A 16,625-nucleotide genomic window follows, 5' to 3' on the forward strand; every position below is an offset into this window, starting at 1 on the left:
TGAAATCCTTAGAAGGATCAAGTGAGATGATCCATTCAAAGCACTTATTATGATGTCTGCCACCCATAATAAGCATTCAGATGTCAGCTCTTATAATTATTGAGACAAGTAAAGTTTTAACCAAATTGCCTATGATATCATTAACTATGGCTAAGACACAATCACAAGTGCATCTCCTCTAAGACTCTCATATTCAGAGCCTTGGCAAAGTAATCTTCTGTTTTTATTTAATCTTTATTTTTTTAAAAAATTTTCTTGCTGTTTGAACAAGCAAGATTCCATTTCCTTATTAAATATTAAAGAAAATGAAAATGGTCATACAGGAGGAAGATATGACATGCAGATTTAGGAAATAAAGACAATTGTAGTTATATTAGGCAAACTCTCTTACAATACACTGAGAAGGTAAGAAAAGATCAAGAGTCTTAGACCTCAGGAGAGAACAGGCTAAGAGAAACAACACATGGCAGGAGTACTAGGAAAGTAATTAGTACCTATAGATACAAAAAGTACCAAGAATACACTAAAATCCTATGGCCAGAAGTTGAAAAATGTTGAGAAGTCACTAAACACTTGATTAGAAAAAGTGGACTTTGAGTGAATAAGAAGGCTCTCAATTCATTTCAGACATTTTGGTCTCTTTTGACTCTTGCTCTGAGGGATTCTAAGTTATAAGTAAGAAGAATTATGGTTGTACACACTTAATTTTTAGTGTTTTACCTTTTTAATTATAAAATAACACGAGTATAGTCTCAGTGTTTAAAACACACAGACACCATCAAATAAAAAGTCAAAGCTCCCTGCTATGCTCACCCAGTACGAACTACCTTCCAAAAGGAAACATGTTTTTATTTACTCGCTAGGCTTGCAGATCTTTTTAAATGAATATATGTTTATGCATATGTATTGCATACTTTCTTGAAAGTTTTTTTAAACATAAATGAAATGTATTATTCTGGCAATTTGCTTTTTTCAGGTAATAGTATGTTTAGAGAACCTTCTGTGCCAGGGTACATTTCTAGACTTCCTGGTCCCTTAATATTTGTAAGTTGCTTTTACATAGGCACAAAGGGACCCCATTGTATTTACACCGAGAGTTAGGTAAGCCTGTCACGTCAACCATTGCTCTAGGTGGGGGGTTTGGGGAAAAATTAAGAAAAGGAGGCTGCGTTCTATACCTGGATGTTTAAGAAGTAAGAGAAGTGAAGGTTAAGGAGAAGAACACAGAGCCAGAGGTCAATATGAGATCCTAAACTTGTGAGAGCACACACACAAATCTCAGGAAGGCATTGGACTTCCTACATTCCTATGGAATATTGGATAATTGATTTGAGCCAATTTTGCTTAAATCTCAAAGGACTAAGAAACCTCAGGTAATGTTTTGGTCCAGGAGTTCTTGCACTTCATTCATTCATTCATTCATTCATTCATTTTTCAAGATAATGGTCCAAGAGATGGTAAAAGGGAGGAGGCAAAAAATTTTTTTAGAAAATGAAATGAGAATATGTATCTAGAAAAAGGAGGCAGAAAGAAGTAAAAATCTCTAAAAACAATAAAGTAACTAATGAGTTATCTATGAATTGTAGTAATTTTTACCTCATTTTGTCTGGTCTGGCAGTCATATAATCCAAAGAAGACATTTCCCTTATTGTCCTTAAAAAAATTAACCAGATATTTATTATATACCATTGTTCAGGAAGTTAGGATGTTGTTAGTCTTAAACCTGCAATAATTCAATCAATATTAGCAATTAGCACTCTAAAGGTAGCATGTCAGAAAGGGACCAAACCTGTTTCAACTAGTAATAGGGGCTCAAAGAGTGAAATGAATGAAGAGTGTACAGTTTGGTGAGTCTGGGGGACCCAGACTGGGGGGACCCTGGCTAGTAGGACAGAGCATAGTAAAGGAGTGAATCTTTTTATACTTCCTTTTATTTAATATAATATATATGATAGAGATTGGGAGTGGCTAAAACAAGTCTATGATATTCCTATAAATAAAACTTTTTGAATCATACAGTTTCCTTAAATGCAGCATACTTATAGACACAACTTAAAATAACTATTTTTTTTAAAGATTTTATTTTTAAGTAGTCTCTACACCCAACATGGGGCTCAAATTCACAACCCTGAGATCAAGAGTTGCATGCTCCACTGACTGGGTCAGTCAGGTGCCCCAACTTAAAATAACTTTTAAGCAAAAAAAAACAAAACAAAAAGCAAGCAAACAAAAAACAGTAATACATCTACGCAAAGCAAACTGGCCAGTAAAATTATTCTTTCACGTTTCCCTACTGTAGTAATCAGTAAAGTTAAATTTTCATTCCTGATAACACTGAACATTGAAAACATGTTAAATAATGCCTCAAAACAGATGATACCTAAACAGATTATGTAATCATATTTAATATGTTTCAAAGATCAAAACTTTACATATTAATTAGGTTTAAACGTCTTTCACTTAGCATTGTTCCTCTGAAGAATAGAACTTGATTTATTCAAAAAATTTGAGTGCTGGGTCAGATATTGTGTGTAATTTTTGTTTAAAAAAATATTTCCTAAGACTCAATTTCAATTAGTTTGTTTAATCTCATAAAATAAAAGTCATGTTAAAAGTTAAATGCCAGCACTTATTCTTACCCCTCAGTAAGACATAGCATAAAATTCTGTGAAAAAACAGAAATGGTTAAAATAGTAAATTCTATGTCATGCATATCATACCACAATAAAAAAGCATACATACCTTATAGGTATAAATAACATTTCCATTTCTTTCAACATTTAGTATACGTAAGCTCTCATAATTATTTTCTAAAACACCTAAAATGATAATAATAGCAAGTTAATATTTAACAGGGAATGTTTAAAAACATATCTAACAAATATTAGTGAAAAGCCAAACACAAAAGAGTACATACTGATGATTCTGTTATATAGAGTTTAAAAATTGGCAAAACTAATCTACTTAGTGACCTTTAGGGAAGAGGAAAGGTCTAGTGATTGGGAGGTATCTTAAGGGAGCCTTCTGAGGTGCTGGTAATGCAATATGTGTTGGGTATACTGATATACTTGCTTAGCAATAACTCACTGAGCTGTACACTCTTAACCTAAATACTTTTCTGTATGTTATACTTCAATACATTTTAAGTAGCTATTAGTTTGTGCTTTATGTATTTTGAAACTATGTTATTAGAGGTATAAAAATTTAGTGCTGTTATAGCTTCCTGGTGGAGTAACATTTAGGAACTCAGCAGAGTTATCAGATGAAAGCAACAAGATAAAAAGCAAGTAATAGTCAAGTCTTTTCTCACTGGCTATGATAGTATAAGGAAGAGTCTATACCAGAGAAAGCATCAACTTCTCAGTTTATTTTCTCCCATGGAATGACATGTGGTGGAGGGTCAGGTAGATCAGTAGAGAGGTGGGGAATCTCTCACTGCTGAAGGAGCCCTCAACAAAAGGCTGTTTGCCCAGGGTTCTCAGGGCAGAGAGAGAGAGAAGAGCTAACATGGACAAGTACTGAGTCAGTGTGGAGAAAGAGTATCTTCAAGGTTCCCCTCCTTTTCCTGGGGTGGTTTCAGCACAGGTACCTAAAGAAGGTCTGTGTTGATAGCTCCTGATAAAGAGGCCTCTGAATGAAGGCACCCCAGCTGAGAACGCAGCTATGGATAAGATGATGGCCACCCAGAGGGGGCCTGAGTCGACTGCAACTCCCTTGGAGAACTGCAGTGCACTGGCTATGCACCAAGTCTGGTTGGGGGGTGGGGGCAGCTTTCCCCCCACGAGGGCTGCCAGGTAAAGCTTCTTTATTTATTTGGGGGGGGGGCAGGGTGAGAAACACAGAGAGAGAGAGAGGGAGAGGGAGAGAGGGAGAGGGAGAGAGGGAGAGAGGGAGAGAGGGAGAGAGAGAATTCCAAGCAGGCTCTGCGCTATCAGCACACAGCCCGATGCTGAAATCCAGAATTGGATGCTTAACCAACGGAGCCACCCAGGCATCCCTAAGCTTTTGCAATTGCATACGGTTGTGCCTGAAAAATCACACATAGCTTTTTAACCAGGAACTGGACTAGTTAATCCCTTTTTTCACCATAAAATGCCCTTTATCATGAATACATTCTTTTTGCTTTTAAAGTTTACTTTGATTACAGTATAGCAACATCAGTTGTGTTCTGATTAGTGCTTACATAACATTTTTTATCCTTTTATTATGAATCTTCCTGTGTCCTTACACCTAAGATATGTCTTACAAGCGACATCCTTTAGAGTATGTGGTCCATTTACATTTAATCACTGATATATTGGGTTTGTATCAACGATATTACTATTTATTTTCTATACGACTCAATTGTTTTTTCTTGCCTTCTTCTGGATTAATCAAAAAACTTATTTCATTCTCCTACTTATTAATTTGTTATACAATCTTTTAGTATTACTACTTATCCTAAAGATTACAATACTAGTCCTTAACTAATTATGTTTTCATATTACGGGATGGCAAGAAATGTGAAGCAAGTGAAATGTCATACACTGCTAACAGGAATATATATTGGAAAACTGGCAGTAGCTACTGAAGCCGAACATACATGGCTCAGCAACTGTACTTGTACATATATCGCAATGGAAATATGCACTTATTTCAGCAAATGACACATGTAATTTCTATAACACTATGGTTCATAACAGCCCAAGCTGGAAACCCAAAATATCCATCAGGCAAAGAATGAATAAATTGTAGGATACCCAAACAATGGCCTATTGTACAATAGTCATAATAACTTGCTATGATGTACAACATAAATAACTGAGCAAAAGAAGCCAAGATCCTGCCCCCTCCCAAGAAAGGTTCAAACTATATGATTTAATTTATACACAAGTTTCGAAAACAGGCAAAATGAACGTATGGTGCTAGTTGAGTGATTGCTGGAAAGGAGCATGTGAGACCTTTGTGGTTCTATTAACGTTCTCTTTCCTGCTTTGAGTGCTAGTTACAAGGGTCTGTTTCATTTTGTGAATATTAACTGAGCTGTACACTTATGATCTGTGTACTTTTCTGCATGAAAGCCATATTTTGATGAAAGATAGAAAGGTCCTTTATACAAAACATTTAACTTGTAACTTAACTGACCATCATATTTTGGTCAAAATTTTAGAATATTCCTCTCAATTCTACAATTAAGGGATTAAAAAAATTTTTTTAATGTTTATTTATTTTTTTGAGAGAGAGAGAGAGACAGGGTGTGAGCAGGGGAGGGCAGAGAGAGAGAGAGGCAAATCCAAAGCAGGCTCCAGGCTCTGAGCTGTCAGTACAGAGCCTAAATGAACTGTGAGATCATGACCTGAGCCGAAGGAGGACACTTAACCGACTGAGCCACCCAGGCGCCCCTACAATTAAGGGATTTAAACATTAGTAGATACAGCTTTGATAATTATCATTAATTGGAGAGAAATACATATTTCCCTAATTTCCACAAAATTGCTTCAACTTGACTCATTTTCCCCACACATGAATAGTGTTTTAGATGTTAAATTATGTTGATCATGACAAGTTTCAATATTCAGACAAGACATATGACAAATATTCTCCAACTCAGAGCAAATTTCAGTTGGTATTCCTGATTTAAAAAGAAAAACAAAACAAAACAGGATAATTGGTGACCTGGAGCCCTGTACTCGAACTGGAGGTGGGAAACATTTCAAAAGACAAAGAGCAGGTTTTGTAGAAAATGTAGGAATCATCCTGGCATCTCTCTTCCCCATCCCTCACAGGAAGAAGCTGCCTGGATCTTCTAAGAGCAAGGTAAAGGCAGGGGGCGAAGTGCTGTTTTTGTTTTAACGTGGGCACATCCATTTTTCAATGTCTAATGAGCTGTCAGACTCACTTCCCACTGATTTAAAAATAAGGATAATCACCTAGTCTTCTTAGGAGAATAGTATGATTCAATAGCTCACCGATAAATAGCACTTTACAATTTACTGAGTTATTTTTAGCTCATCCACACTGTGTCAGCTTTTACAGGCCCACTGTACTAATGAATGAGGTTCAGATACTTGGCCAATGTATCAAAAAAGTGGCACAGACTAATCTCACACTCAGAAAAAAGGTAAACAGAATAAACTAAGTTTCCTGTATCATGCTTACAATAGGCAAATGAATAATTACCAAAAAAATCCTTTAAGGTAGATTTTGTAGACATCTAAAGAGAATTTCAGGGAGTTTTTTTTTTTTTTTTTTTCATCCTGCACATGACTCAAAACTTCTGGAATGTAATGTGTCAATATTTTGAGAAGTCCTTTTTTTCTTTCAAGATTATAAGGATGCTGGGAGAGACCCTCTCCAAAGTACACTTAAAAGGTTTCAGCTAAGATAAGAAACTCCTTTACAAGAAATCTCGCTAAGAAAATTCAATTTACTTGCAAAAGCACATCTATTTTCAAAACACTAAACAATTTTTAAAAATCCCCATACAGATTACAACAAATGATATATGCTTGTTCCATTAAATTGGTGGTTCTCAACTCTGGTTTTGGGTTAGAATGATTAGGGGAGCTTTTATTTTTTTATTAAAAATAATTTTTTAAATGTTTATTTATTTTTGAGTGACAGAAAGATAGAGCATGAGCACGGGAAGGGCAGAGAGAGAGAGAAAGACAAAGAATCTGAGCTGTCAGCACAGAGCCTGACGTAGAGCCCGAAACCACAGACCACGAAATCCTGATCTGGGCTGAAATCAGAAGCTTAACCAACTGAACCACCCAGGTGCCCCTGATTAGGGGAGCTTTTAAAAGAACATGGATGCCCAAGCCCTACCCGAACTATCCTGACTTTATTGGGCTGGTGAGGAGCCCAGTCTCTGGTGTGTGTGTGTGTTTAAACTCCCCATCTGATTCTAATGTGCAGCCAGGGTTGAGAATCACTGAATCACATATTTGTATTATATATTAAACAATATTCATTAAATAACATAACTAGGACCAACTTATAATGTAATCATGATAGAGTTGAAAAATAATAAAAATAATGCCTTTGTGGATCTGTTACGTAGTAATAACTGCAGTCTTAAAATAATCCTGTAGTTAATAAGTTCACGGTTCTCATCTCAAAAACATCTGAATTAGACAAATATGGCAATGTTGGAAATCCAGACACCAGTGTCTCACCATACACTATTAACCCATCCTCCCCGGATTAGTTGCTCATGGTTTAGACACACCCTTTTAAAAAAGTAGTCAATAGCTTCTTTGCTTATTCATTCTGACTCTTCTCCCAGTAGTTCATCACTGGAAAGTCCAGAAGAGGAAGTTTAGCAATTCAAATGAGGAAATGTGGTTTAATTTTACAGTTCAATGTCCTCAGAGTTCATGAAGCAAAAATGTAGATACTTGCATAAGTAAACCTACTGAAGAAAAGGAGAGTACCTCCACACTAAAGTGTTGGCAAGGCACAGTTCACGTGAAATCAAAGCTGGTTTGTCAGATACTCTCGTGCGTTGCAAGCTCTTCTTTGCCAAACACAAGTGATTTCCTTTTATAGGAAGATGTTTGCCAAATGTGTAAATTTTGTTCCCAGCTGCATTCAGACAAAAATCAGATGAAAGTATTTGTCTTCCAACGAGGTTTCTCACAGTGTTACACAAAAATTTGAATTGCTCATATATAGATCAGGAGGTGCTAAGATAGGATTATACCTACAACACGTGTATGCTGTAAATAATTCATATAAGTATTTGTCTCAACGTGCCGAGATATTATAATTCCTAAACTTATAAAGTAAACATCATTATGTGGTTTATACCCATATTCTGAATGAAATGAAAAAGAAAAAAAAAGGATGGGGTGCTTTAGTTAAGAAGCAATAAGAAAAGTATGACAATTAGAAAAGGAGGCTAGGAAGGTAGGGGAAGGAAAAGCGAAAAGGACAGTATCAATACTGGTGTGCAGCGCTGGTGGTATAGTGGTGAGCACAGCTGCCTTCCAAGAGAATACTGGAACAATGAAAAAAAACAATGTGGCTAAGCCAGACCTCCGGCCCCCAAATCTGTCTGGGGGTATATAGGAGGCAACAAAAAGACATTACTCTTGAATCAGTCATCTGGTAAAATATATCACTTCTCTGGTAAAGATGAAAAAGATGAATCAATCTGTGTATCAGATCTAAGAATATCAAAGAAGGCAAGAATATATACGCAAAGAAGCCTACATTCTTTCTGGTCTTAAATATAGATGACATTTAAACCTTCAGAAATATGCATACCATATACACTTTCTTAGTTTCTTGAAAGTGATACATGGCAAGAGGGGATTAAGCATTGGATAAAAAATTAATAACCTAAGATCTGTTGTATTGCAATATACCAATAGGTAGAACATGTGATTTTTAAGTGTGCCATTTATGGAAGCAACATAAAATAACAACCTAGAAATAAATCTAGCAAAAAGTGTGCAGAACTTCCATGAAGAAAATTTTAAGACTTATTAAGATCATAAAGAGAATCTAAATAAATAGGAAATTATACTTGGTTCATAGTTGGAGGATTTAATATTGTAAAGATGCCAATTCTCCCAAAGCTGATGTACAGATTCAATGCAACTCAAATCAGAATTCCAACAGACGTTTTGGTGAAATCTGGTAAGCGGATTCCAAATTATATATATATAAGGTATCAAAGGACTTTGAATAGCCCAGATGGTCCTTAAGACTGCCGAGGTGAGGGGGCTTACTCCACCAGGTATCAAGACTTATCATAAAGACAGTTATTAACACGTCTTCATCTTAAGTTGACAGAAGGAACAAAATTAAGAAGCCAGGAAGGGAGACCCATACATATGTGGAAACTTGATATGTCACGGAAGTGGCTTTGCTGTCAATGAGAAGAGGTAGGTTTATTTGGTTAGTGTCACTAGAACGATTAATACAGAAAACCAAGACAATTTACAAAAGAACATTTTAACACATGTAAGCTATAAATAAAACCAAACCATTTACCCACCACCCAGCTTAAAAATAGAACATTATCAAGACTTTTGAAGGCTCTTGTGTCCCCTCGTCAGATTCCTACATTGTATCATGTACAAAAATAAATTCCAGATGGATTAGAAAACAAAATGCAAAGAGCAAAACCCTGAGAATTTAAAAATGTCTTCGTAACTTCTAAATAGGAGAGGATTTCTTTACAATATCCAAAAAGGCACAAACCAAAAAGGAAAAGACTCATAAATTAGACTACATTAAAACTAAAAACTCTCAATTATCAATGGCACCCCACAGTAAACTGAAAAAGACAGGATGAGAGAAAATATTTGCAACAGATGATGATGAACCAAGGATTGGAAACCAGAATAAAGAACTCTTAAAAGTATGAAAAAAAAAACACGATAGAAAAATGGACAGGATGAACAGACATCTCATAAAAGGGAAACTTGAATCGTCAATAAATAGAGAAAGATGCTCAACTTCAGACCACAATGACATAATGTTTAGACTCACCCATTTGACAAAAAATTACAAATCTGGAAATACCAAGAGTACCAAAAACATTTCTACACCACAAATGGGGTTGTTAATAAGAACAACTACTTTGGAAAACAATTTGGCACTACCCAGGAAAAATGAAGAGGTACATAGCCTGTGACTCAGCAACTCCAGTTAGATATCCACCTTGGAGAAACCTGTGCATGCCTGCACCAGGAGACGTGCATAAGAAAGTGAGTAAAAGCACTGATTGTAATAGCAAACCCCAGAAACTTCCCAAATGTCACCAATAGAAAAAGCATAAGCAAAGCTAGGAAGCACCCTGAATGGATTAGTATCCATGATACTTACCAGTGAGTGTTCAGGGATGTGGGATTAACACCCATAGGAGGAAGGGGAAGGAAGGAGGTCCACAAAGTGGGGAGAAGACAAGCTACCATAGCCTCAGGTGATCTCAGAATCCCCTATTGGAGAAGCTCTCAAACTGAAATGGATTGTCAAAGCTGTCCTCTGTTGAGTCAAAATGGTCAGGACTTTATATCCCACTTTAGTCCCTAACTAAAAGTGGGCCACACCCAACATGTCCTGACTTTGGGTGAGGAAGGAAACCTTCTGTGGAGGCAATCCCTGAAGGGGCTGACAGCAGAAGATTATCTGCTAACTACCCTCAGCACCTGGGACAAGCCCTTCCTTGAAAGGAAGATCTAAGCAGGGCACCTCCATGTCCACCATAGCATTGTGTATTCCCACAATGGAACACTATACAGCGGTGAAAAATAATGACCTATAGTAATGTGAATATAAGAAGAAGAAAAAAAAGCAAGAAATACATATAATATTCTTTCATTTAAAGTTCACAAACAAGCAAAATGAAATGATATTTTGCATAGGGAGATCTATTCCTATCTATATAGCTTAAAACTACAAATAAGATCAAAGTTTAAGTACTTGTTACCTCCAAGAGGTGAAGGATAGAGAAATAGGATCAGATAGAGAGACACAAGAGCCTTCCAAAGTCTTGATATTATCCTATTTTTAAGGTGGGTACATGGTTTTTGTTATGTATAGCTTATATGTGTTAAAATATTTTGTATAATTGTTTTAATTTTTAAAAGAAACATTTTTTCTATTTATTTCAGGAAAGACCGTTTTCCCAAATTCAACCCAGAACCAGGAGCGTATGTAGTAACCAAATCTGATCTCCCTACTCTGTAACCCCTGGTTGACTAAAATACTATCACACAGGCACTTAATTTCCATGGCTAACTTAGTCCAGCTCCCTGGCTATTTTGTCAGGAATATGTCATACTTAGAGAGTATTACTTAGCACCACTAAGAAATCTTTAATTGTATTTGTTGATGTAAAAATATTAAGGCTTCAAATCTAGGAAGCAAGTGTGTAGAGAAGAGACATTACAATGGTATAATTACTTATAATTAACATTTGAAAAGCCGAGACTTTGAAAGGAAAATAATTTGTCAAATGTGTGGAGTAATAACCATGCTAGAAATAAATCAGAATCCCAGATTCCCTTGCCAGTGCTACAAATTATGGAAGAGGAATTAACTGTGTGGTTTTTTTTTTTAGCTACCGCCCACTGGTGATACTTAGGAGTAACAATTCTGGGGGCGCCTGAGTGGCTCAGTCGGTTAAGTGTCTGACTTCAGCTCAGGTTATGATCTCATGGCTTGTGGGTTCGAGCCCCGCATTGGGCTCTGTGCTGACAGCTCGGAACCTGGAGCCTGCTTGGGATTCTGTGTCTCCCTCTCTCTCTGCCCCTCCCCTGTACACACTCCATCTCTCTCTCCTTCAAAAATAAATAAACATTTAAAAAAAAAAGGAGTAAAAATTCTGTTAGCATAACAGGGCTACTAATCTTGCCAAGGTGCTCTGCAAGAGGGAAATACTACCGATATCAGAAAAAGCTGGTATTTCTAGTAGGTTTACCTTCTGAGAACCCAAGTGCATCTGTTTAGCGGAATGTCAATACACAAGTTTATATTTCTTCACAGATGAGTGAAAGGCACAGGAAGCTAAAGCTGAACTGGCTCACATAGAGCTTTTCAATCACAACACACATTACTGAAACACAAGACTGGCATTTCACACTTCGCGTAACTTCTCATTTGCAGACACCTGCCATTTAGCTACAGGAGGTGAAGGCTCAGAGAAAAAACTACTTTGTGGTGGAAAGCAGACTTGGGGCTGCCTATTGTATTTTAAAAAGTTAAAGCTTCCAAAACTCTTTAGGAGACAAATTTTTTTTTCCAAAAAAAGCTAAACGTTACTAATAATGACACTACAACAAACTCAAGCGTTAAGCTACAGGAAGATGACGCCTTATTTGGAACTAACAACCAACAGGCCAAGACAAGCTACCCTACAAATAATTCTGTTAAAGACATAGGATGGTGTGAAGACAGAAGGCAGGGAGAGAAAACTTTCACCAGAGTTAAGGAGAAAGAAATTGTAGATACGAGATAACCCTTCCAAAACAACACCCTCCAGCAGTCTATAGCGTGTAAGGAAAAACAAGGGCAAGGGCAAACACACTGAAAAGCTCCTGTGAACAAGATGGGATCCAGGGTAGCATAGCTTTTGAAGCTGAAGTTAAGCCTTGAGAATGGATCATTATTTGCAGCAAGTTTCTTAAAAAGAAAAAAAAATCTGAGAAATCAGAGTTCCCCTTTTTTTAAAGTTTTGACTGATTAATACTGGAAAGGCTCAAAACTCACTTTTCTCTCCCTCATCAAAACCAAAACAAAAGATTTTTGCGACAGATGAAAACCAAAGCCTCAACTGTGAAGGAAGTGTTCTCATTCACCCTGAGGAAGTAGAACAGCAAACCTGTCACTGTCTCACACTCCTCTCGCTAGCCCGCACAGGCTAGTGTTCTGGGCTGGTGGCGATGGGCTTGGAGCTTCTTTGGAAAACCGGAGGCTTGAGTTCACTGCTCACATCCTGCAAGCAGACCCCTGCCCTCTCGCGCTTCACATCTGAAGAGGTACGTCCACTTCGCTCAGAAACACACCTCACCAATGTGAGGACAAACTGTGCAACTGTTAAGTATTTTTATGGTGGCCTTCTTGGTGGCCTTGATTCATCTTTTCTCATAACGCAAAAACTTCCAGGAGCCCCCAGTCTTGGCAGAGCCCTTACAAGGGTGATGAACCTTCCCAGGCAGGTGAGATGCCAATGAAGCACGCAGAAGACCCTGTCCCACTCCCTGCAGCCTTGGACCGGAGGATCGTGCTCCTCCACGCCCTGCCCTGATGAGGTGATGCTGAGGTATCACTAGTGTCCTCGGCCTTTCTATTAAAGGTGACTGACTAGGCAACAAGTGAACCAGAAGCTGGAGGACTCGCTAGAATAAGCAGTGCAGTACAGCCGCGACCTTGCCCAGGGCTTGCCCCTCCGACCTGCACCAGTGCCCGGGGGTGAGGGTGGCAAAGCCCAGACTCCAAAGAGGGAAGCTCACCCCTTCCGCACCAACCTTCTCAGGTTGGCGGGGGCTGCAGGCAGCTCCCCCTCTGGTCAACGCCCCCTACCCCCTCCGGTCCTGGGAACCCCCTCCGCAGGAACCACTCAGACTCCACCCCTCGCCGGCCCGCACTTGCCCCCCGCCCCGGCCCGGACGCGCGCCTCCAGCACCTGGGCCGCCGCCTCGGGACCCGGCGGCCGCTGACACCACCCGCTGCGCCCGCAGCCACGGTAGCACGTCCTTCCGGAGGTCGAAATCGGAGACCAGACGGAGAGCCATCGCCCGGACGCGGCCAGCGGGCGGCTCGGGCCCCGCGCCGCGGGCATTCCCGGCCCTCCGCTCCGCGCGCCACCTCGCCCTTCTCCCCTGCGGCGCCCGCCCCTCCTTCCTCTCCCCCGCCTCCCCGCGCCGGCCGCTTTCGGTTCTGCTGCGGTCCGGCCCGGGGAGCCCGGGGCGCCGCCTCCTGCAGGCCTGCGCCGAGCCCGGAGCCTCGAACTCGGCACCGCGGACTAGGAGGAAAGGGGACTGGGGCACGGCGACCAAGCCCACCGGGCGCGAACCCTCCACGTGCGCCCTTCGGGCTGAGGGCAGATGAGTGGAGGGATTTAAGGGCCATGGAGATGTCGCTGAACCGATGGTTTAATTTAAACTATGCTGCGCGTTAGAGGAGGCTCTACGCTTATTTTTCTTTTCTTTTTAAATCCTCAGGTGCTCCCTCTGCAGCAAAGTTGGAAACCACTTGACAAGAGAGAGAGGTATTTTAGCGGGATCACCTGAGAAAGTTCTAGTTCATCGCGGGGCTCGAAGCCTGCAGTATCCCGGGCCTACTGACCCAGCTGCAGGGAGATAAGGTTTCATTGGCAGTATTTAGGTAGCATCGGGGAGCTTGTGAAGATAGTTCTATTTTGAGGGAGATACTGAGACCCTGGAAAGGGTTAACGACCTTAACAGAAACAGGTCCTCTGCCAGCTCAAGAGGTTCCCTTTTTACAAAGGGAATTGTTTAGGATTTTATGAACTGGCTTTTACAAAGCTGAATTGTTGACTTGTTTAGGATTCCCGCTGCGACTAAGTGCTCTCATTCTTCTATCCTGGGCAGGACACCTTCTCATCCCCACCCCTACAAATAAATCTGGTGTTTTCTTAGTCTCACCACTTTCCTTTTTTTTTTTTTTTTCCAACGTTTATTTATTTTTGGGACAGAGAGAGACAGAGCATGAACGGGGGAGGGGCAGAGAGAGAGGGAGACACAGAATCGGAAACAGGCTCCAGGCTCTGAGCCATCAGCCCAGAGCCTGACGCGGGGCTCGAACTCACGGACCGCGAGATCGTGACCTGGCTGAAGTGGGACGCTTAACCGACTGCGCCACCCAGGTGCCCCACCACTTTGCTTTTTATATATACATATTATATATATATATATAGTGTGTGTGTGTGATCTGATTTTTTAACTTCATTTACCCATTTTGAGGGAGAGTGCACGTGAGAGTGGGCGGGGCAGAGGGAGAGAGAGAATCCCAGGCAGATTCCATGCTGCCAGCACTGAGCCCAACACGGGGCTCTATCCCACCAACCCAGATATCATGACCTGAGTGGAAATCAAGAATCAGACTCTAAACCGACTGAGCCACCCAGGTGCCCCTGGCTTTCTTCTGTTTCCCATGAATGCACTCTCAGTAAGTTTAATGGGTGTTGTGCCTTTGGCACTGACAGATTCAATCCTGAACATCAACACCCAGTTATTACTCCCTAAAACAAGGCTACCCTCATGTCCCTAGGCAGAAGACCTTGAGTAACAGCTGATTGCCCTAGGATAAAGTGCCTACACTTTAAGGGACTTTCCAGCCTTTGCACCTAGAACTTCAGCTCCAGACTGATCTAATTTCCAGAAGCTGATTCCTCTGAAAAACAAACAAACAAAAAAAAAAAAAAAAAAAAAAAAAAGAAAAGAAAACAAAAATCCAGTCCTTCCAATCTGGATCCACAAAACCTTCTCACAGCTTCAGCCCACAGCAATCTTCCCAACCCTGAACTTCTAGAGAGAGACTGCCAGTGTGCCTCATTTCATAGTCATATACTGCCTCAAGACATGAATACCGAATCTCGAGTCTTGGCACATCCTTCTGCCCTTTTGCCTCCTATCAGGGGCACCTACCAGAGCACCTGAAAAGTGCTCAACAGTTATTGAAGAATAAAGAAATACAGTAATAGATGGAAGAAAGCCTTATCAGATGTTTCTCAAAGTTAGGCTCTGAAAACTGCCTGCCATGCAATCATCTAGGAAGTTGTTTTACAATTCTTAGGCTCTAGTATAGACCTGGGTGAGGCTCAGAAATGAGCATTTTAGCCAGAACCTCAGGTGATTCTTAGGCTAAGGTTTGAAAATTATCCTAAATCAAGGTAAAGGAAGCTATTGATTTTGCCCTAGAGACATGTGTCTCCACCTGAGGTAGTGGATGATATCAGGTAGAACCCCACTACTTCCCACCACATATCTGGGAAAACCTTCCCACCTGTAAAGTGCATGCAGGTTTAACAGAAATGTTTAAGGAGGCTACTGATAATGCTGCTGCACAAAAGGAAGACCAATGAAGTCATGGGAAGCTACTACAACAAATGCTTCATACCAAATGAAGCTTGTTGCTTTTGTCATAAAGTCTTTCCTTGTCTATTTTAAAATTCAGTTACATTTCTGGTTTTTCCCCCCATAGTTAACCTCTATTTTTGCCAAGCAAGACTGATATTATCCTCATACATAATCCTCATCAAGCAGTGATTATATAAAAATTCTCTTCAAAATTAAGTAAAAAGGAACATAGAGAACATAAGAACCAAGATAGCAGAAAGATGAGGCCCAAACTATGGAGGAGTACATGAATGGCTGAGCTCTGAAGATCATTTGCTAGAGAAAAAAGACTGGTGAATGGTGACTTACTGGTTTAAGATTTGTGAAGGGTTAATAGAAGAATCCTAGCGGATTATCCTTCAACTCTAGAGAAGACAGAACTGGAGACAGTACTATCCTCTTTATTTAAAAGCTGCCTCATTGATGGATGTGTTGACTTGATTATGGTTCTCATTTTGCAATGTATATGTGTATTAAGTCATACTGTACACTTTATATATAATTTCATTTGCCATTTATACATCAGTAAAGCTGGAAACAAAAGAAAGCTGCCTTACATAATCATTAGGCACTGGAATTGACTTTTGGGGAGAGAAGAAATATTTCTGCTTCTTGAGGATTTTAGAAATAAGCCACTGTCTTCCTTAAAATCAGCACATAGCACAGAATTGGAGACTTAAAGATCTTGTAATCAAGGCCTTTATTTTATAGAAGAAGAAACTGAGGCTCAAAAAGGTGAAGTGAGTGTCTGGTATAAAACAGCAAAGTTAATTAAGCACAAAGTTGGGGGCTCAGAACAAGTCTCCTGCTACTGGTGTTTGTGTTAATACATCCAGTGAACTGAACTAAAGTACTCTTACCTTACAGCCTGACGATTTCTAGTCATCCAAATACCACACCCTGACTGGGGGTGGAATTCTCAGACCACAATGAGAAATTGCAGAGCTTACAATCGGTTACACTTCTGGCTCTTTTGATTTTGGCTCGGGTCATGATTTTGAGGTTCGTGGGATCAAGCCCCACGTGGGGCTCTGCAGTCAGTGCAAAGAC

General features: G+C 39.9%; 1 protein-coding gene across 7 annotated transcripts in view; it reads right to left on the reverse strand.

The window, feature by feature from the left end:
* The window catches only part of LOC123606357 (gamma-secretase activating protein), a 90,479-nt gene extending 77,119 nt beyond the window's left edge, over positions 1-13,360 (reverse strand). The window contains exons 1-3 of one of the 7 annotated variants that reach the window (XR_006716245.1): positions 13,121-13,360; positions 2,743-2,819; positions 1,597-1,653 (exon numbers count right to left, since the gene is read on the reverse strand). Coding sequence is in view for 5 of the 7 variants with exons in the window: in XM_045494572.1 (XP_045350528.1) it covers positions 1,597-1,653; positions 2,743-2,819; positions 13,121-13,229 (243 nt within the window). In the remaining 2 variants the exon portion in view is untranslated. The remainder of the gene's footprint in view (positions 1-1,596; positions 1,654-2,742; positions 2,820-13,120) is intronic. The other 6 variants (XR_006716244.1, XM_045494572.1, XM_045494571.1 and 3 more) reach the window with 6 other exon arrangements.
* Between the last annotated feature and the right edge of the window lie 3,265 nt (positions 13,361-16,625).

This window comes from Leopardus geoffroyi, chromosome A2 (assembly GCF_018350155.1).
Source record: "Leopardus geoffroyi isolate Oge1 chromosome A2, O.geoffroyi_Oge1_pat1.0, whole genome shotgun sequence".
NCBI classification, from domain to species: Eukaryota; Metazoa; Chordata; class Mammalia; order Carnivora; family Felidae; genus Leopardus; species Leopardus geoffroyi.